This window comes from Fringilla coelebs (genome assembly GCF_963513975.1).
Source record: "Fringilla coelebs genome assembly, chromosome: 1".
Taxonomy (NCBI): Eukaryota; Metazoa; Chordata; class Aves; order Passeriformes; family Fringillidae; genus Fringilla; species Fringilla coelebs.
In genome coordinates, this window is record NC_140028.1 from 38,152,075 (window position 1) to 38,175,191 (window position 23,117).

The 23,117-nt window shown below is 38.3% G+C and overlaps 1 protein-coding gene across 1 annotated transcript in view; it reads right to left on the bottom strand.

Moving 5' to 3' along the window:
* RAB2A (RAB2A, member RAS oncogene family) overlaps positions 1-23,117 on the bottom strand; it is a 42,485-nt gene that overhangs the window by 15,224 nt on the left and 4,144 nt on the right. Inside the window, exons 2-4 of the mRNA XM_084201851.1 lie at positions 14,952-15,023; positions 10,855-10,922; positions 1,252-1,334 (exon numbers count right to left, since the gene is read on the bottom strand). Of these exons, the coding sequence (XP_084057977.1) occupies positions 1,252-1,334; positions 10,855-10,922; positions 14,952-15,023 (223 nt within the window). The remainder of the gene's footprint in view (positions 1-1,251; positions 1,335-10,854; positions 10,923-14,951; positions 15,024-23,117) is intronic.

Consider the following 23,117-nt stretch of genomic DNA (forward strand, 5'->3'; position numbering starts at 1 on the left):
TTATTAGTGCACATGCTCTAGGGATAAAAGCTAGTAATCCCTTTGTGAGAGGGAGAATGGGCAAACAAAAATTTAGCAAACAAGCAGTGTTAATGAACTCTGCCTAAAAAGTAATTGAAAACATGTTTGCTACAAAGAGTAAAGAGGATTCTTAGAGTTGTAAGAATCTGTAATTTTATATACATTTAAAAAATCGAACAGAATTTTAAAAGTACCCATCAGCTTCACCCAAGCCAAACAACAGTACAAATAAATACATACTCATATAGTAATATTTGTTTTACTGAAAGCAGAAAATGGTTGATAATTTTAATGTGAGTTTAAAAGCTGAATAATAAATTCAGCAGTAAAATCTTTTAAAGTGAGGTACGTGGATGTGACACATTACAGTTTTTACAGAAGGTGTAAACTAAGTAATAAATCCCATGCTTGTAGAGTGGCTTTAAGATATTGTATTTTATTTATTAATCAAAGATTAATTTACTGGAAATCCAAAGGAAAAAATATGTTGCTTCCTGATATTTAAACGTAAAAAGGGAACGAAAGGAAAAATATCTAGGAAATCTCTAGTACAAGTGGTTGCTCGGGGCAACAACAGCCAAGACCCACAAAAGGAGGCACACAACTTAATAGGACTTTGGAGCCTGAACATTTTTATAAACCAGCCAGAGTACCCACAGTTTTACAGATAAACTGCATATAGGTACTTTATTTAATATAGCAGGGAAACTTTAGTAACTTCTACCTACTAAAAAAGTATCAGATTAAGACCTGTATTTTCCAAACCTCATAAACACAGCAATGGTACAAGTTTCTTGGTATTCTTTATGTAACCAAACTTCTATGTTTTACTATTTCATTCGTTTGTAGAACAGAACTTGAGTAAAAGTAATCTGCTATAATTAAAGAAAAAATATCCCTCATGATAATAAAATACTAGAAAGGAATTAATATTTTCAGGTATTATTCCATAAAGGTAAGACAGAGGTTAATGGTCAATAGGTTATAAAAATCTTTTATTTCATTCTTTCTGAGATTTTATGCATGCTTTCTCAACTACCATACAGAGAAAACTGAAAGTATATAGGTTACATATGCTGTATCTTTTTAGAGCACTTAAAGAAAGTTGATACAGTGTTAGATTACCAGTATCTATAAAAAAAGCCAAATTAGATGAGACACTTAGCACTACTGTACACCACAGCACAATCCTACAAAGACATATCATTGTAATCCAGTTGGTATTCTCACCTTGTAATGTCATACACTAGCAAAGCCCCTGCAGCCCCTCTGTAGTACGATCTTGTGATGGAACGGAAGGACTCCTGCCCTGCCTGCAGAACACAAAGTTTCATTACTTCATATCTAATATTTATTTTTTGTTCCTCAAAACCATGAACTTAGAATCACAGGATCATAGAATTCTACTTTTGAGAGAAGGGATAAGAAGAGTATGGATGGGAAATCAGAAAGGAGACAACTAGGACAAAGTCACCAACAGCAGCAAGATAAGGCACATAGGGAGAAGACACCAACTACAGCACAGTGCTGTTAAAAAGAAAAAAAAAAAATCGGAACAAGACCTCTAAACCTTTTTTGGCAATCCCTGACAACCCAATTTACTGAATGGCTTCACAATACATGAATCATTATTAGAGCACAGAATGGACTCCTAGCAACTAAGCTCCGAAGACAAATTTGAAAGGAAGCAAATAACCCAGAGCTTCACATTTGAATTCAATAACCCGCTCCCTGGGGCAGCTGTTGACACTAGAATAAATAAAGTCCATTGTAAATAAATGATGAATGACATCTTTACGCCCACCATCTGCTGGTGTAAAGGTTGTTGGAAGGCCAAGGATGCAGATTTTATCCGTTATATCATAAACTGCAGCCAGCTTTCAACAGTCTTCAGATGGAATTCTTTCAGTAATCATTTTATTAAGAAAAAACAGAAAATGGTTGGGAATTCAATTTTACACTATTCTGCTCCACAGCTAATCAATTTCCTCTGTACTTGACAAATAATGCTTGTCAAAGCAGCTACAGGATGCAAGAGTCATCTTCATATACACTGTGAAAAACTTCACAGAGTCTACATAAATTAGATAGTTCTCACAGAGAAGTATTCTGTAAAAATCTGAGCACCTAAAAGAACGTGTTCAAAAGAATACAGTCCTGAAAAATAAATATTCATGGTTGCAGATCTTGAGCTCTTCAGGCTCATGTTTTCCAGAAGAGCTATCTAGCACTTGACACTTGGTAGAAGAAATATTTACTTCTAATATTTAACAATAACAGATGTTTTAGCATAATTCAAAGATAACATAAAACATGCTTAAGAAATACTAATGCTGTAAAAAACTCTACGTGCAGTAGATCTGTAGAACTATAGAAAATTGCCCTGATTTAAAAACATTAAACACAAGAATGAAATATTTATCAAATACAAGGAACCCTTCAGGCATGCCTACAGAATTAGTATATGGATAACTTTTTCTTCTCATAGTTACTGTACTTTTCTTAATACTACATCTTCTTAAATTCAAAGAGAATTTGATCTAGACACTGTCACTCAACAAGAACAGTGGCTCAAACAAGTTTAGATGGGTTCAGTCTTCAGAAAGCATTCTTCTCTTCCAGAATAAATAATAACTTCTATTTAAGAAAACATTTTATCTTAGCCATTCCAGTGGAAACAGTTATAAAATACAGTATAACACAACAGTTTCAACACCATTAGAATACACTCACATATGCTCTTGGCCAAGAATCCAAGTACACCTTCATGTAAACTTTGGTAATAGAACACAGACAATGAGTAAAATACACCAAAAAATAGTAAAAAACAAATAACCAACAGTTTTTTAGTGTAGGAAACCTGGTTTCCTACATAAAAATTCAAGTAAGCTTTACCACCTTTTTTTGGTGTTGTGAGTAACTCAAGTGGATGGTAGACAAATGAAACATTTCCCTGCTGAACAGAGAACTTACTGTTACCAGGGTATTCCATACATTGCCTAAAATTACACATGACCTGGACTTCACCTGACATATTAAGACTGCCTGCTACACCTTCATAAATTCCATCCTGACATGTGGAATTGTTCATCTCCCCGAGTAAATTAATCATGATCAAGCAACATTGTCAGAGATTCTAGCAGATCTCACAAAAATGTATGAATAGTGAATTATTAAAAGAATCACTTACAAAAGTTCAGTATATAAATACTGCAACTACTGTAATCATTTTAATTGTGTCTTACTTGACAATGGTGAAATTTAAATATCACTGCTTCCTTAAGGAAAGGGTGGAAAACGGTACCTTCCTTTGGTGAAGGGATCACATTTTCCACATAGCAATAAAGAATTTATGCTTACATATATTGATGGACAACACAAACTCAATTCCCTGTCATTCTAGGCAAAAGAAAACTGAGTTTCTGGACAGAAGCTCCATAATACTAATTTTTGTTTTATCTACAACATAAAAATGTATTATATAATAGAAACCCCTTATATATAAAATTTACTGGCTGCTTTAACAGTACCATTCTGAATGAGATCTAGGTCAATATAGAGTCAATATAGAAGGTCAAACATAGGCTTAGACATGCAGCATACATTCCACAGCTTTTTTTTTTTTTTTTTAAGAATCATTGTTACTTTATTTCTTCATCTGACAGTTTTCTCTGTCCACTTCCCTTTCTTTCCAAGGGGGACAAGCTATTTCAAAAGTCAAAAGAAGTCACAACTGAAAGAAAGTCTAGGCTAATAGCCAAAACTGACTTAAAAAACCACAAGCGTACTATAGGTATACTTTATCAGTCTTACAAAGAAGGACCTACCCAAGTTTAGCTGCTTGTTACAAGGAGCAACAGATAGAAGCAGCAGTATAGAAGCTCAGTATAAATTAGCTTCAACATCAGATAAGAGGCCTTTATCTTAAGTATAATTTTGTTACTACCATCCCCTCCCTCCTTCTGCAAAATCCAGCACTTACTTGTTTTTATCTCTCTTTCATATTAAAAAGTTTTTTCTCACACAACAGTTGAGGTGGGAAAGGGACCTCTGGAGGTCCCCTATTCCAACCTCCCTGGCTCAGGCAGGGCCATTTGAAGCAGATTGCTGACTTCCACATCCAGATGGTGGGGGAGGCAGGGGGCTGTGGTGTTAGGAAGAGTAGGGGCAATAGTCAGGAAACAAATGTTAAACAGGGTGTTTGCCAAGGCCATATTACATCCAGTACAGGTGACACGAGCTTTTGCTCCATGACAATTCCAGGATATACCCACTGTCAGTTACACTGCAGTGGAAATGGGAAGATGGAGGATGTTTCTGGTAACAGCCAGACCTGACAGCTACTTCACACACAGAAACTCCAGCTCAGACATGGCTGCCTGCAGGAACCTAGAACATGCATCCTCTCTCTTCAGAGAAACAGGTGCTAGGTCTGACATGAGTAGTGCACAAATCATGAAAAAACGTGAGGCTCTGATAAACAAGAAATGTGAGTAGTAAATAACATTCTTTTCTGGCTGTTTTCTACTCTGTAAGCTTTTACAATTTATACCACAATGGTTCACAGAAACAAGCAAACTTTCTGATAGCAGAGACTTGTCTATATAGACAGTTCTAGAAGTCATAGGTCTTCAAGCAAGTACAAAAATCTTCATCTCTGCTTCAATGGCACAGACATATATCCCATGTGCTTTTCAAAGTATACTTCAGTATAGAGACCAAAACATAACTTGTAAGTAGCAATGTAAGCAGAACACAAAGCATTATCAATCACCTCAGCTCACTAAGATACAAGGAGATTTAGGACCTATACTAGAATTTTCAGTAACATTTAAGCTACATAACTGTTATCATGGACAACAGTATCTCTGGCATATTTAAAAAAATACTCCAAGTGTTACTATTCCCACAGGAAAACTCAGTGTCATTTCCAAGTATGTGGTATAGTTGCATCAGTTGCAAAATACACAAGCAAGCCTTTGCTTTCAAAGAGTTACTTTCAAGTGCCTTAACTGTATACTTTTGAATCTATAAAGTAAGGGGAAAAATGAAAAGAGCCAAAATGCAGGACAAAAAAGTAGCTAAAAAACCAGCACCCACAACAGTATCTCCCTAGAAAACAGTTCATTAATTTTGCTGAATTCTCCATTCTCAATGCTGAAGAACTCAAAGTTTCTTCAAGGACCAAGTTATCTGAGAACGTCCCAGCAGGCCTTCAGCACCCAAGCTGACCAACAGTTTTTTATTAGCAGGGAATGTTACAGGACACATCCACATGCAATATGAGAACTACAGCACACCTAGCTAGTGGCTCTAGATTCCCGCACTGAAAACAGACATACACATGCAGTATGTTCAAAACTGGTGATAGAACATTCCATTCATGTAGGGAATTATTATTTACATGTTTACACTTTCCTAGTTACAAAGAAGACTAAAAAGACATCTAAGAAATAAGCAACTCGCAAGTGTCACACTACCTGTGACAGCTGCCAGCTGGGAACTACTCCACAAAGTTGATCCCTAGAATAAAATGTTCCAGAAAGAGGAGCAATACATACCTTTAAATATAGTTTTGGAAGTTATAAATACATTACCAGCCTCTAAGTCACATGTCAACTTGTTTATACAAATGCATTAATCTTTCTTGCAGTCATGTCTCCAATCCAGAAAAGAAAGAATTTTAAGGTGATTTACTAGCATGTAGCACAAACAGACATAGAAGCAGTGTAAAAATAAAAAACAACCCCTGCTGTTTCCAGCAAAGAGATTCCCAAACAAAAACAGAACTAAAAAATGCTTATGAAGATGAATCTATTGTAATATATAAAAGTCTCAGAATTTATGTGATGGCTTTAGACAAGTTACATGTTGCTTGAGAATAGCCCTGTAAGCATACAGTAAGAACTGAAATTTCAAGAGGACTAAAGATCTCCAAAGATTACACTGTACATATGTCCAAATACAGGTAGCTTGTACATCTGCTTTGTCTTCTGTTGGTGTTGAATAAATGCCACTTAGATAGCAAAAGCAATTCCCAACACATCACAGAAACAAAGCTTTAGCTTCCCATTATCAGAAATACACTTATAACTTGAAAGAAACTGTATTTGAAACCTTTAGGTTTTAAGTAGCAACCCACACTAAAATAGTTTTACTGTGCAAAAAAGTGATTCACGTGCTTCCCATTTAAGGCCTTATCCTAAGCAAGAGCTTGCTCTTGTAGAAATCTTGTAATTATTGTAGAAAGCATGGATATATCAAAAAACAATTCAGAAATAACATGCCAATACTATAGTATTTCAATAACCAAATACATTTAAGCATGACAAAGGTTTATGAACACTAAGCTAGAAAGCATATCAAGTTGCCTCAGCTTCCTAAAGTGACATCACGGGTGTGAAGAGTAGCTTAAGCTACTGGCACTGAAGCTCAGATGATGGTCATATTAAACAAACAGCAACAGGAGTAACTATTAAACAGACAGATCTCCCTGCCTCACCTTTCAATCCATGGATCCAGAAATAAGTTAATCCTCCCACCTGGCAGCAAACACAGTCTGATGATCAGACTAGGTTCAGAAACTAAAGTAGATTCTAAGTTCTTCCTGCAACTTCACAGCAGTAGTGTAATAGAGGGCCATGAGATGCAGCAATATGCATGCAGGTACCATGACATGCAGCAATATGCATGCATGGTTAAAGAGTCAAATTAGTAAAAATGTAGTAAAAGAATACACCAACTGCCCACAAACATATGAATACGCTCTGAATACTAAAGCAAGTAGAAAACATCACGAAGTCAACAGCTAGTAAAGACTCTTGGGTGTGGACCCTATATCGTAGCAATTATCAGAGACACGAGGATGAATATTCATTTAATGAATAAAGAGAACTTTATTTGATTCTAATAGATCCAAATCAATTGCAAACGCAAGAAAAAAAATCTTGATTTCCAAGAAAAATTAGTATATTCAGAATACCTGAAAGGGAAATACACCTTTAACAATTATGCCTCCAGTCTTCCACAAACATGCTTTTTTATAAAAGCTCTCAACCACTAAAAACCCTATCAATTCAACTAGAAAGTACACTTGTAGGGAAATAATGAAACTACTTGAAATTGGTTTATAAAAACCAATTATTTCAGATATTTAGTCTGTCTAAGCAGGACTAAGGTACCACATGAATTAACATTTTTAAATAATGAATTTCCATGAAATAAAGCTGAAATAGATACTAAAAATATAGTATTCAAGTACACAGGAGAAGTTTGTATTCATACCAATTTAGAGAACATCAGCATTACTTAGTGTCATCACAGATTTTTCCTACTGCAGTGTCTGACAGAAATATCCTCTTTCAATTACTGCTTATTTTTTCTCATCAACAATGACTTGTTAGTAACAGTCAATGCAATACAGAACATCCCACTCAGCAACAAAACCAAGGCCACTGACTCAGCCTGGTAACAAGCCCAGTTATCTTTCTACAACAATGAACTTTTTCTGAGGAGAAGCAATTTTAATATTTCTCACTGTTATGCTGCTGCCACAAGACAACCACACTTATCTACACAGCTTATTTAAACTCAAATAGCTTAAGAGCTTCCAGAACAGTCATTTTAATCCTTACTAGCTGCTGTAAAACCACTTCTAGTTCTCTAAAAGTTACATGTGCAGCTGACACTAGCTCAAATACCACACTTCCACATAAGAGTTGCTTAACTTATCATAATAGGCAATTACCAACTAAGCAGTTTGGACAAAAGTATTTCTCAGTCCATCCAGCTACTGGAAGCCATTACTAAGACTAAAGATGCAAGAGAAGAAATAATCTAAAGACACACAAACAAACAATTTAGTCCAACACCTCACCTTTACAGACCTAAAAACATTGAAAAAGAATATTGAAACCCAAAGACTCACAGAACTAAACACCTGGGCGTGCCACAGCACACACAGCAGCAAGCTTGCAGAGCCCAGCACTGGGGAGATCCAGAACAGCCTGCAGCTGGGAGAGAACAACAGGACACTATTTGCTTGTGCAGACATGAACAGCAGTAGAGCTGAGACTGCTACACAACATTAAGAATGCAAAGGCCACATTGAGTATCTTTCATGGAATGCAGATTTTTGTTTGTGGGGTTTTTGGGGGAGGAGGGGGCTGGGGCTAGGTGTGTCTTTCCATCAGACTAGTTTTACTAGACTACCAGCTCACAGGACCAAATACTGGACTACAATTTTTAACAGGCACACGTGCATTCCTTAAGCATATCTTCCAGTCTGGCCTCATTCAAAAGGAATTCAGTTTGTGCACTCCCACATGGAAAACAGACTGCAGTAAATAGAATTAACTTCTGTAACATGCTCCTAATCCAAACTAGGATGATAATGAAGAAGTAAAATATTACTGAGTTATCATACAAGAAGGACACACAAACGGATCTCACAGACACGCAACAGTGTTAGCTGCAGCTGTCCCTGTAAGGTGCAACATTACTCCCACAGCGACGTATGCTGCAGCTTCCATGTGTTCCCATTACTACAACAGGGCTTTCCTTGGGGCTGCAGTGATCTGCTGAAGACAACACAAAATGAACACTGTTGCACAGAAATATCTGGCCAGAAAAACCTGAATTTTAGAGTTTGATTCTCTTAAACAAGCAAGTTCATTGTTAAACAATCCAAACAAATTTTATTGAGTTTTCTACTTCTTATGCCTCTGCTCAGGATGCATCCTATTCAGTGATGGATTAAGAGCAGATGTATAAGGCTAGCACCAAACAAGAGAAGGGCTAGTGCTGTGACTCAGTAATCACCAACTAAAACCATAAATAGTTCATGTGTTTCCTTAGCAACAGGTGTAAAATGAACCTTCTCTCATCAAACAGAAGTTTTTACAGCTTAATAAATATAGAGATAGCATGAGTAACACCTACCAGTTTTGGCTAACTGAAAACAAAAAAATGCTCAATGCAGATAGAACACAGTAACCTTACTCATTATGGATATTTGTGTACTTTAACACTCATAAGTAAAATATCTCATAGAATTACCTCATCATGTTTCTTATTTTTGCTATTCCTTCAACACCTTTGTACCCAAGATCAGAAATGATACAGCGGAATTCAGATATGCTGACAAACCAAGACTGGATTAGAACAGAAATATTCTGTGTTTTAGAAATCACACTGCATATAGTTAAACTTTTAAGTAAGGCCAGTATACTGTCATTCACTGCATACAATTTATAAAGTATTAAGTACAACATTGGCATACAGTGTACTCAGTGTATAAAAGCTTTCAATTAATATTTTTTTAAGTTATATATGATATACTTAAGAAGCTAGCCAGAAAAAACTCCCTGCTCAAATAAAGTTTATAAGCTATGGTCAAAAGCATTTGGGTTGCAATTTTGGCTGGACAATTTGCATGCATTCAAAACAACAACCAGACTGCAAAGAGCCACTGAGTCAGAGGCACCAGTAAAAGCATGATCTACTGAAACACACTTGAAGTTCATTCGTTATCTAAGGAGATTAACAGAATCAGTTCCAAAGCCAGTATTAAAATTAGTATTTTTGCCTACAGACAATCTGCCTCAATTTTAGAAAACAAGGACTAATATAGGTATGCAGTCACATGGTCACACTAGATACTAAGGGTTTGATTATAAAGTTTTTTTTCTATGTAGAGATTTGCTTGCTTATTGAACTTAAAAATACTCAGCTACCTTGGTAATCTGCAATCCACAATTATAATAGTAAAAATGCCCAGAGCTGAAAAAGCCTAAAGCAAGCTGGTCATACCTTTCTATGCCTTTTTATTAGAACTTCCAACAAGGCACAGGTGTTAAGTGCCATTTCAAGTGAAGAACCAGTAAAATAAGATCTTACCTATGAAGTTCACTGAAATATTAAATTTATTTACATTTTTATATACACATACACATATGTAGGCATGCATATATGAATGTATGTCCCTCCACTAATTTGCTGTACCAAAAAAAAGCACATACATGAGGCTAGGGATCATGTACCTGTCAGTTTCTAAAGGTATCCTAAAATTGTTTTAGAAAAGGAAACAGGCAACTCTGTCTTAGGGAAGAGTAAAATACATTCAAAAGATATAGCTACTGGTATGCACATCTTAAACCTTCTTCATCACAAGTGTAGACAGCGATGCTGACTGCTTTATAGTGAAGTGACTGACAACACAAGAATAGCCAATGTATGTTCTTAACCTGAACCCCCTCAAAAGTCAAAGTCTGAATTTTGGAAGGTGCTCCAAAACGTAAAACATTTACCAGTCCCTTCTTGACTGAAATATTTACTGTCTTGAACTTGTGTTTTTAAGTTTTCTATGAAAAGTGAGCCATGTGTTTTCTTCTGCCTTGGAAATGCAAACATTTCCGCTAGAGAACTCTTGATTAAAGGTAGCAGACACAGAACAATTTCACAACAGGATTTTGTCTTTACCAAATCTTGCATGAATGCACAAAGAAAGATTTAGAGAAATGGAAGTTTAAAAAAAGATTTAGAGAAAAGGAAGTTCTTGGTAATATAGAAGACTTTCACCTAATATGTGATGCAGTATGAATTCCAGTCTTATAAATCTGACAAAGCTTAAGGAAGTTACAGTGCAAATGCCAAACAATACATCACAACAAGAAAGGGATATATTAGCAAATTTTTAACTTCATAGAAACCAAAGAAAGCCGCAAGACAAAGTACATAGTCTATGAATGCTGATAGTAGAGAGCTTAGCCAGAATAAAGGAAAAGTGAAAAGTTATTGGAATAATATATTTAAACAATTTTTATGATTACTTACCGTATCCCATATCTGAAGCTTTATCTGTTTTCCATCAATAGTGATCATTCGAGCCCCAAATTCTACACCTGAACAGATTTTACAAAACATTACATTATTAGCACATATCAGAAAGAAGAATGTCAAGTACTACAAAAGCAAGAACATAAGTTTAAGTTCAGTCAACATTGTAGGAAAATAATCTCTTTCACAACCTGCTTTTAGCTAATTTTCCAGCAGCTTGAAAGAGCTTTCTAGAAGAAAGGTAACTGTTATTGTCCAAGTGTCTGGGAGGTATTTCCAACAAAGTTTTCCAAACCACTTAGTAGCTCTAGATTAGAGGGAGAAACACACCCCTTTGAACGTAAACAGGAAATTGAAGAGTCACAGTTATTTCAACACTGTACCAGCCACAGATTGCTGGGGCCAGTTTAGAAGAAATTCAACCTACCATTCCTTATCAATAAAAATGATCACCTTTGACCAGATAAATTTTATTACTGTATTAATTAAAATCCACCTGTCTCTATGAAAAAAAATGCTTCCAAAATTCTAGCTGGTTAAAAATCAAGTTTTATAACTGAGGAAAAAAAAAGTGTGTTCCAAATAAAAAAAAGTAACTTCTTCAGTGAAAAATTCAGCCTTCTATACCATTTTTTAAAGCACTTCTGAGAGCATTAACAAAATCAAGTATTAATTGAGGCCATTTATGCAGCAGTTAAAATCCAAAAAATGGCTAGAGATAGTGGACATATTTAAATACTATCAAGTTTCCATTAATCTATAACCATTATTTTAAAAAAAAGCAACTGATCTGCTAGCTGAAGTTTCGCTAAAATTGGTCATTGTCTAGATGTGGACCCAAGACTTTCAATTATGCAGCTCTGAGTTGAAATATTCCAAATAGCTCTTCAAGAGATTGCTTAGAATATTTGAGGGTGCAGTGTTGCTTCCTGTGGAATGACTTTTGGGGAAAGGGGCAGAGATCCCCAACAGAATATTGGAGCCAAATAAAAGCCATTGGCCAAAGACAACTGTGCTCTTCAGCAACCAAATAATTTGCAGCAACTGTATGCAAAGAAATTGAAAGAATGGAGGTGGAGAGGCAGCGAGGAGGAAACAGGTGAATGACACTGCTCTCCCCGAAGTTCACTCCAAAGCCAGGGGAAGGTCCTTGGACTACTACACATCTACACATGTAAACACTGAAGGTTTTATCTGATCTCAAAATGTGACTATAGAGCTGCTGATTTAAAACCAATGATCATTTAAATGTTTAGTTTCTGCAAACAACCCCATAAAAAATTAAAAAGATATTTATCTTAGTCCATCAAAATACATGCCAGGAAAAAATACTGAATCTGAAAAAACACAAACAGTCTGACAGCAAGTTTGTTCTCAAAGAAGGAATAGAAGCTGATCATGTTTACAATAAGGGCATGTCCTACAGGCAGCGGGCAAAACAGCTAGAATGTTTACAATGGTTTATTTAATCAACCCATTTTCGGGACTTTTAATACAACCATTAGGACATTTATTAGTTAAATTCAACCCACCCCATTTCCCCCACAGGGGTATTCATATGACTTTGAACTCATGTTTTTTATTTATCTGTCTTTCCAAATCTGTTTGGGTAATTGGGAGAACATGACCAAAATGCACACATGCCCCCACAGTTAAGGAGGAATTCCAGTCTCTTCTGATGCCTTTAGGGACTATCTAAAAACAGAGGGCAGACAAAATCAATAAATAAAAAGCAGTTATATTTATGGAAGGGCCGTTAGGTACATTTTGGGCAGATGATGTCCCTCCCAGGGGCTACACCCAAAAGTGGATGACCAGTCACAGGTTTTCATACTTTTCTAAGTTTGGTCCATTTGCATATTGGGGGTTAATCTTCCAATTACAGCTTCAGGTAATGAACTCATTTACCCCAAGTTTGCTCCCCTCCCCAAATCACCTGTGTTTACATTTTCAGGGCCTGAGACAGTAAGGTGTCTTTGATTTCCAGACCTAGAGAGGAATTGTTTTGTCTGACCAAAATTTGAACACAGTAGCTAACACTCTATGTAAGAGTTTAGAGTTACACACTAAAGAATTGCAGGATTACAAATACATGAAAAATATATAAGCTAAAATCCTTCTTCCCTCCTTTTCAAGCTGCATCACAGGCTCTATTACTACATCCCTCATTATGTTGCTTCTAGGTTCACCACCTCATCTTACTAGCTTCAATTTCTGCCCTGCTGCCAGATTTCAGCTAACTGTATGCCAAGCAAAGAACTGGCACTACAACCACCCTGCTGAGGTGAAGCTGCTCCCCAGTGCCAATCAGTCTGAGGTGACAGGGCTGCCAAACGTATGAGCGATATATAAGGTGTCATATATTTGGCAGGCCTAAAGAAGAAAATATGATAATAAGTCATGCCTCCCTAAAGTACTCAGGCTCTTTATTCAGCCAGCCTATCTGCTGCCAAGACCTCACAAATATCTAAAAACTCATGTTAGCCAAAGAATTTGAACTATACAACAGGCACACACAAGGTGTGGAAGGACTATCAAGAGAAAGAGAATTCATAATCAAACCACCTGACACATTCTGTTACATGAAGAAAATCTGTTTATATTTCAAGCAGCTATTTCAGTACTCCCAAACATAAGAAGCCTACCTATTCCAGGGCACAAACTATAAAAATAGAGACTAGGATACACTTTGTGCAAGGCTCATGATTAAAGCTGATAGATTCCTTGAAAGAACATGAACAAGTTGAAAGGTTCTGCAACCTCCTCTGAGACTAGCATCTGTTATGCTTAACAGCAAAACTGATCTGCAGAAGAAACCTGCCCTCAGAAGAATTTACTACATAATTCTCTCGGAAGATCGCAGGGCTTTGCGACCCCGAGATGTGTTACAAGTCTCTGCTTCAGCCCGCGCATTCAAAGGATGAGTCGAAGCTCTTCAGTTTTCAGTCTTGGAGTTGTTTATTAATCTTATCTATAAAATTTTCCTCCTGCCCAGCCGAGGTCCACTCAGCAGGACAGTTCCAGGCACTCTGCCTGCCCCCAGGGCAGTGTTATCTTTATATATTAAAAACTACGTGTACCATGTTTACAATTATTTTCCAATACCTATCACCTATGTCAGACAGTGAGCTTCTACTCTAAACCAATCTAATAGTTTCAACATCACTGCTGAAGAGGGAGGTAGAGAAGGAGGAGAAAAAACGCTAGACACGCCCAGGTCCCTCCATCTTGTCCCCAAAAACCCCTATATTAAAAATCCCAAAACCTACATTTACACCCTGTGATAACTTTATTATTACACTATTTAAATTGCTGTGGCTTTTAGGTTTTCATGTAAAGCTGGCAACTTGCTCCACGGTTCATAATCGAACCCAATGGTGTTCTGGGCTGTGTGCCAGGGTCTCTTAGGCCCCTGGCGGGGGTCCCGGCAACTCCGGACTCCCAAAGAGATGTCCTGAGTTCCGACATCATTCCTCTTATTTTGCATGGAAAGATAAATAAAAGTTTGTATTATTTACTGTAGTTAGATCAGAGGCAATAGGTCAACATGTATTCAATTTCCCCGGTATCAAATCATACCTAACACAAATGGTCCACATCCAGCTGAAGAGTTGGGAAAGAAAATCCCTATCCCTTCCAAAAGCAAATACATTCACACTTCAGCCCTCTATTAAAAAGTTAGTCTTCCCAAATAAACTTTTTTATTCATCTGTAAGGGTAACTTTGCTACAATTTATCGTAATTTGTCTTCAAGGTTTTCTCCTTAGGGTAGTATTACGTTCCCTAGTGAAAAAATACCACTTCCATCACCAGCAGTGCATTTCAAGCTTGTACAAGTCTTCTGTGCATGCTTTTCTGAAGAAACAGTTTAGATACTGCAGCTATGAACTTTTTAAATTGTTTCATATTGCATCCTCCCAATAAAAAACCCCAAACTGACTTTACGAGCTAAAAAATACTCATTAGCTAGAGATTCACTGCCACCTTAATACAGCACAAATCCTACACTTCTGCAGCAGAACAAACTCACAAATGCATGTTGAGGTACCCCAACCACTTAACTACTAATAGTGGGCAGCACAAAAAGGACCTACCAATAGTGAGATCGTGGACTGGTTGAAACCGCTTGTCTGTGAACTGTAACAATAAACATGATTTCCCAACACCTAAAAGAAAGAAAAGAAATAAGTGTTAAACAAATTTTTAAAGAAGTCTGTGAAGGACTAATAGAAATTAATTCAAGGAAATATTACACGTTGCTTAAAATTAATTACTAGAACTGAAGGTATTAGATTTCACACACTTTGAAGTGTATTAAACTTTTTAATTACAGCTTTTAAAGTTCTAGAAACATTATAGTCAAAGCAGTTATTTTCAAAAATTGAACAAAAATTAATTATTCTTTTGAAAAAGTAGTTCTGCTTTAAAATTAAGTGGAAAACAAGTTTTCTAACAGACCTTCAAAGTACCATTTTACATCCCCTCTCCTCAATAACTACAGGGCTTGCTACTCCTCACAATCCTTTATCTGCTTCTTCTTCAGTACTTTCAGCTTTTCTCCAAGCTAACTACTTCGTCAATAGCATCAGTCTCCCAACTATCTCTGTATTTATCCACTGAGGTAACCACAGAAGGTCTGTGGCTGCTTACAACCACTATATGCTGCTGCCCACTGGTCCCCCACAGGCCAAAAAGCACTCCAAGAATTGGCAGCAGCTGAATTTACATTACAGTCAGACAGGTAACACAAACATCGACCCCCTCAGACAACTCATCATAACTATTTCCCATTACATGGACACTGGTCAGCAAATGGGCAATTTCTTCTGTATGTGAAAGTACAGAAAAGTAGAAGTTAATGCAGTCAGCAGGAGTACTCAAACTACCTAGGTTTGTAAATATACTACTTTTTACAGGTAATTTTTCCTTCTTTTACTTGGAGGGGTTATTCTTCCTGTTCTGTGCAGTCAAACTTCATCTTTTCAGCCCTTAAAATTTGACAGCAATATTTTTGGTTTAAACTCTGAGCTATAATCACATAACATACTATACTGTAGCGTCCAAGTTCCTGCTGTACTTTGTTTTATCTGCCCAGCAAGATAAAGCTATTCTACCCACATACTAGAGGTCAGCAGCAACTCATCATAAGAGACATATCTAGTAATAAAAGATAGGAAACAAAGAGATAAGGAAAAGAGCCACACTACTGACAAAAAATACACATACCAGAGGTTTGCATATAGCGACACTGGTCTTTCTAGTACCAAATTCAGCAAAGTTTTTTAGTATGGTTTAATGAGGAAACAAAGCCTACACAAATATAATCGCTGCATATCTTATTTTGGACTTTAAGAACAGTAGTCAGTTTCAACCAAATCTAAAAGAAACAGGAAACCTGCATTTTGTTTTGTCAAAAAATGAGCTGTGGCCGACTGACAGCACTCAGATTAATATCCCAAACAAGGTAGCAATTCCAACAGCCTAAGCCAATTGCTAGTGCTGCTGTCTCTACTTTCTAACCTTCAGTATGCTCCTGTCCATTTCTCCACACAGCTTAGATAAGTTCTGAAGCAATTTCAGTCATCCACTGGGTTAGCATGCTAATCTGACAAGAGGAGTGACAAAGCAAACAGAAACAGCTTAATGCAGGGTCAGACAAGCCCAAGAGTTAGTTCAAATGAGGGAAAAGAAATGCAGCAGCCAGCAGATCAATAGAAGAGTGGCATGGAACTGTAGTCCAAGGCAAAATTTGCAGCATCTGCCTTACGAGATTTCTTTTCTTATGCTTTCTGGCAAGCTGTCAGAGCACAAGCAGCTTTGAAGCAGGTATAGATTCTGTCCCTAAAAAATTAGTTAACATAAGAAGTTGAGGAGGAGTGGGAGAAAGCAAAAAAGAAACAGAAAGGCAGAGTATGGGGAGCTGTAGGGACAGAACACAAAACTGTATAAATTTTAAAATATTAATAATTCTACTCAGAGAACAGCTCTTGTCACAGCTGGTGAGTGAGCCTACCAGAGGAGGGACTATGCTAGATTTGCTGTTTGCAAACAGAGATCGGCTGGTGGGAGATGTGATGGCTGGAGGCCATCTGGAGCACAGTGATTGTGAAATTATAGTATTTTCAATATTTGGTGAAACAAGGAAGGGCATCAATAAAACTTCCACAATGGACTTCCAGAGGGCAGATTTTGGCCTAGTCAAGAGACTTATTCAGAGAGTTCCTTGGGAAGCAGTCCTTAAAATGAAAGGAGTCTGGGAAGGACAGGCATGCTTCAAAACAAAAATGTTGAAGGCACAGGAACATTCTGTCCCTGTATGCTGAAGGATGAGCCAACAAGGCAAATGACCAGCCTGTATTAGTAAGGAGCTCTTGAAGAAACTAAGGAAAAAAAAGAGGCTGCATCACTTTTGGAAGGAGGGTCAGGTATCTCTGGAAATGCTTAAGGGAATTGCTAGGTCAGGTAGGAAAAAAATTAGGGAGGCAAAAGTCCAGATAGAACTCAATCTGGCCACTTCTCTAAAGGATAATAAAAAAATATTTTTATAAATACACTAATGGCAAAAGGAAGGGCAAGGGTAGTCTCTATTCTCTATTAGATGTGAGACGGAATTTAGTAACTGAAGATGACAAAAGGGAAGAGGTACTTAACACCTTCTTTGCCTCAGTTTTCAAGAGAAAGACAGGCTGTCCTCAGGACAACTGTCCTCCTAGGCTGGTACATGGTATCAGGGAACAGAACAGTCCCCCTATTACCCATGACAAAGCAGTCAAAGACCTGCTGAGCCACTAAGATGCTCACAGATCTATGGGACCAGATGGGATCCATCCCAGGGTGATGAGGGAAATGGCACATGAGCTGCTCTCCATCATTTACCATCAGTCCTAGCTCAGCTGGGAGGTCCCAGATGACTGCAAGCCCTTCCACAGGAAGGGCTGGAAAGGAGGATCTAGGAAACCACAGGCCAGTCAGCATGACCTCGGTGCCCAGAAAGATTATGGGACAGAGTGCCAGACAGCACCTACAGGATGGCTGGGGGATCAGACCCAGCCAGCATGGATTTAGGAGGGGCAGGTTGTGCTTGATGAACTTGATCTCCTATGACCAGGTGACCCACCTGGTTGATGTGCAAAAGGCTGTAGGTGTTGTCTACCTGGACTTCAGCAAGGCCTTTGACACTGTCTCTCACAGTATCCTCCTGGAAAATCTGGTAGTCTACAGCTCTGACAGGTGCTCTCTTCACTGGGTCAACTACTAGCTGGATGGCTGGGCCCAGAGAGTGGTGGTGAATGGTGCTGTGGCCAGTCATTAGTAGTGTACCCAGAGATCAGTACTAGAGCCAGTCCTGTTTAATATCTTCACTGATGATCTGGATGAGGGAATGAGTCCAACATCAGTAAATCTGCAAATAACACTAAGCTGGGAGCATTTGCCAATCTGTTGGAGGGTAGGAGGGCTCATCAAAGGGACCTGGGATGGTTGGATAGATGGGCAGAGTCCAATAAGATGAAGTTTAACAAGTCTAAGTGCTGAGTCCTGCATTTTGGCCACAATAACCCCCTGCAACATTACAGGCTGGGGATGGTGTGGCTGGACAGTGCCCAGGCAGAAAGGAACCTGGGGGTCCTGGTCAAGAGCTCACTGAATATGAGCCAGCAGTGTGCCCTGGTGGCCAAGAAGGCCAAGGGCATCCTGGCCTGGATCAGGAACAGTGTGGTCAGCAGGAGCAGGGAGGTCATTCTTCCCCTGTACTTGGCACTGGTGAGGTCCCACCTTGAGTGCTGTGTCCAGTTCTGGCCCCTCAGTTTGGGAAGGACGTTGAGAAATTTGAGTGTGTCCAGAGGAGGCAACAAGGCTGGTGAGGGGCTGGGAACACAAACCCTGTGAGGAACCACTGAGGGAGCTGGGGGTGTTCATCCTGGAGAAAAGGAGACTCAGAGGTGACCTTATCACTCTCAACAACATTCTGAAAGGTGCTTGTAGTCAGGTGGGGGTTGGTCTCTTTCTCCAGGCAACCGGTGACAGAATGACAGCACACAGTCTTAAGCTGCATCAGGAGAAGTTTAGGTTAGACATCTGAAAAAAATTCTTCAGTGAGGGATTGGGCAATGGAATTGTCTGCCCAGGGAGGTGGTGGAGTCACTATCCCTGGATGTGCTAAAAAAAGACTGGATGCAGGACTCAGTGCCATGGTTTAGCTCATGAGGAGGTGTTAGGTTAGGTCACAGGCTGGACTTAATGATCTCAAAGGTCTTTTCCAACCTAGGTCACTCTGTGAACAGTGTTTATATACAAAGATAACTTTTATATCACCAATTAAATAAAAATGCCCCATTGGAGAACATAATCACCACCTCACTTACAAAAAACCTGCAAGTCACATCAGAAATAGCTTTTGCCGTTAACCTTGCCAAGTGATTTCAGTTTCAATGGATAAACTAAAACCTTAAGCCAATCCAATATTCCTGCACAAATCCCACAAATGTTGGAACAGTATTTCAAAATCTAATCAACAAAATGACATTTTATTAGGTATTCCAGCACTAGTTCTCAAGTGGCAATCTGATATTTCTTCTCCTTCTAAGGCTGGTGACCAAGTCGGTTGAATTGAGCATACAACCACCAGCTTCAACAGAGTGAAGATAGCAGACAAGCACAGCCCCTTTCATGCAGTCACAAGATGACTGCACTTCTGGACACTCCTCCATAGCAGTCCTTCTAGGAGCAGACTGCAGACTGATGGGCTCACACAGAGAAACAGAAGAAATAACTAGCTTCTCTTTAATGCCATTCCTGCTGGTTCAGAACCTTCCAACAAAAAAACCCCCACCTGAAAGTCCCTAAGTTTTGTACTGAAAGTCCCTAAGTTGACTGAAAGAGAGGTTTCATTTTAATTTTATGGTTTTCAGATATTGCACATTTGTATCACAAAAGTTCTTATGAAAATAGTTTGTAGCCCAAATCACTTCCAAGGCTTGAGCTAACTCCCCTATCATAGACAGGAACATGTATGAGAGACAGGAGCTCTATATGAATGCTTGAGTAGTTTACCACTTTGTGACATAAACAGATGCTGCAAAGATCAGTTAACAGCTGCAGGCAGCTAATCCTATGGCATGCAGGTGGTTTAAAATAACTACACCAGTTAACTCTAGGAACAGAGTGGCAGCTTACCAGGTATCTTGCTCACTTAGCACTGTAAATATTACACCTGAAATGAGGCAGACACTGTGAGAGGTAGCTGAGAACATCTTGATGACAGTCAATTGCAGAATGTAAAAGGGATAGGTTCAGTTATTTATTAACCCATTCTCCATTTTACTGCCACAATTATTTCAATATAGCTTCAGATAAACCACCCCAGAAAAAAAAATCTAGCGTTTTCATATGAGAGAGCTTGGATACACTTCAACAACCACAGTAAACAAAAGCTCTTGCTTAGGAACAAATGAAAACAATGCATTATGTGCTCAGAGGGAAGGCTTGCTTCTTTGCAAGTGCCTGTTTTAGGACCCCTTCATTGCTTCTTAGCACTCAAACAATGATAGGAGTAGAACTTGTGCTACAGTAATTTTACCCTCCAGCTCTAAATTCTGAACCAGCAGACTGAGTTGATTCTCTAAATTCCTCTACCTCCCTTAACCCCTTCCTCTTAATCTGGGTGCAACTCTGCAGTCAGTTTCCTTAAACAAAGCATTGCCAGAACTTTGCTGTTGTCCACTTTGGCCCAGCTTCAACACAGCCCTTCCTTATATACTTGTGTTTATTTCACAGCTCAGCAGTACAGCTACCCTTCTCACTCATATGCAACAAGAAACGGATCCAGCACAGTACTACACTCATCCAAAACACCAGTACATGCATGAGACTAGGGCTACGGAAGACACAGCAAAGGGAATGGTTATTCTTTTCAGTAATAGGCTGCACTTGTAGCACTTAAAAAAAAGGCAAGCAGCTCTGGAATCACAGCACAGGTGATGGTACAGCTGAGCAAGTCTTTGGCTAAGAGAGCTGACTTGCTTCCTTCTCCCCTTTTTGATTCCCTGTGAATAGGGCAAAGAAAGTTCAATTACTGGCTGCAGAGTCAGGTGTGTACTACTGAATATGAGAAAAGCTTTAGGCTTTTCTTACCTCTAGACAAAACTCATCAATGTTCCTTGCAGTGATGTTTGCCTTGAAAAGCTGACCCAGTTCAAAACCAAAAATGTGTCAAGAAAGAGGGCAGGGGGAGGTTAAGAGTTTCCTTACTTGCTCACCTAGGCACCAGTATAGCCCCAGAAAGGTGACAGAGGAAAAGAACTGCACTAGTAGTCCTCTCAACCATGGAATAAAAACTGAATGCTAAAGAAAAATCTATGTTAATCAGCCTGCTGTCTGTGGTGAGTAGACTCACTCCTTCCCACACACCTCCACCTCCTTACCCAAAAGGGCTCTTGCACTCTTTTAAGCATACCTACTACTTGTTTAGTTTTGTTTTTCAAATCATCTTCATGAGCTGAGCTGGCTCTTTGAAGGATGACACAAGAAGTGATGCTGAGAGCTAAGAAGTAGCAGAGCTCATAGCTGAGACAAGAAGTGGTAACAAGGTCTACCTGTTTTGGCAGCATATAAACTCTGGATTAATTCAACAGTCTCACAGAACTGTTTTTCTTGTACTTGATGGTGATCAATCAGTCCACCACACACAGAGATGAATACCTACTTCCCTTTGATATCTTGCTCTCACTAATCTTTCTAGATCCAGTTTCCTTCCTTCCAGACTGTGGAAAGCACAACCACAAGACCAAATCACCTGGTTCAGCCCCTAAGTGAAAAGCTAACCTAGAAAGAAGGTACTTTTCTACTGCATTAGTGGGTGGATCCAGATCATGGCAGACTAGCAAAATCACCACAAGGTAAGGGGAGCAAGAAGTCCTTCTTTCACATGTAACCAACTATGTCAGCTTGGATGTCCATGAAACCAGCGCCATAATACTAACTGAGGTGAAAACAAGCTTCTTGCTTTCTTACCTTCCTTTAGAAAAACAGACAAAAATAAATCTTAAAAATAGGGTGACAGTTTCAAATAAGGGGCAAGATTATATATATTATATATATACATATTATACATAAAAATAGGTTATTATCTAGATGATACATATAAGGACCCAGATTTTAAAACTAACTTTGATTTTAACCAGGTAATTACACATTACAAATGTCACAAGATATATACCTTTAACCTGGTTTATGAGATACTTTTAGTTCTTTCCAGTAGTCTGCAGAGCTTCCAGCTGTTTCATAAGCCCCTTTCTTATCACAGGCTGCAATTTATTCCCCCTCTCCTCCCTTTCCAACCACAGCAGCTTTATCAAACTCTGGAAAGTGCAGTATTACCTTTTCATGGGCCTAGGCATAACAAGACATGAACCTAAAGCAAAGATTTTTCTTAACCTCTTCTCAGTCAGTTACGTCTTAGTCAGAACTCTACCATCAAGTGGGAAAGCTTTATTTAAATTTATTTGAAGGACAAACTAAAACATTTTGAACTGTCACGTACAGACGTACAGAGCAAAGGGAGTTCACATACAAACGTAAGCATGGACAAGAACAGTAGAAAAACAACCTCCAAAATCCTTCATGCTGCCTATGTAATTTCAGGAAAAGTAAAAAAAAAAGCTCTTTTAAAGCTGATTTAGCTTCAACATGTAAACATTTTCAATAGCATATTTAAAGCCAATGATGGAAATTTTTCCTTTCTACATAACAATTAGCACAAGCATACAAAGTTAAAGGAGCTGTTCAGCTTTACCATATTTCAGTCTGTATGGCACTACACCACTGCTTACTATATGTTTTAAAAGCAAGTAAAAATTATTTCCAAATAAAATCAAGCTACATTTGAGTCTATAAAAAAACTTCATGTTCTGCATGGTCACAAACCACTTAGAAACTGCCAGCATTCATAATAACATGGTTCTAGATGAAATTGGAGGTGGGGTTGGGTTAGATTTTTTTTGAGTGGCAAGGTGTCTGGGGTTTCTTTTAAAGAAAGCATTAAGAATTAGTACGAGTGTGCACACTAGCAGCCTCATGAAACCATTTGTATGGACATATAGTTTGTTAATTCTAGTTAACTTGTAAGAGGCTAAGAGGATGTTATACAACACCTAATATCTGCTCTTTTGGGATTAAGCATAATTGAAAGGGTCTCAAAGCAAGATGTAAGTAGTACAGACCAGTACTCTGGTTTTCAGCACAAACAAGTTCTCGAGCTATCA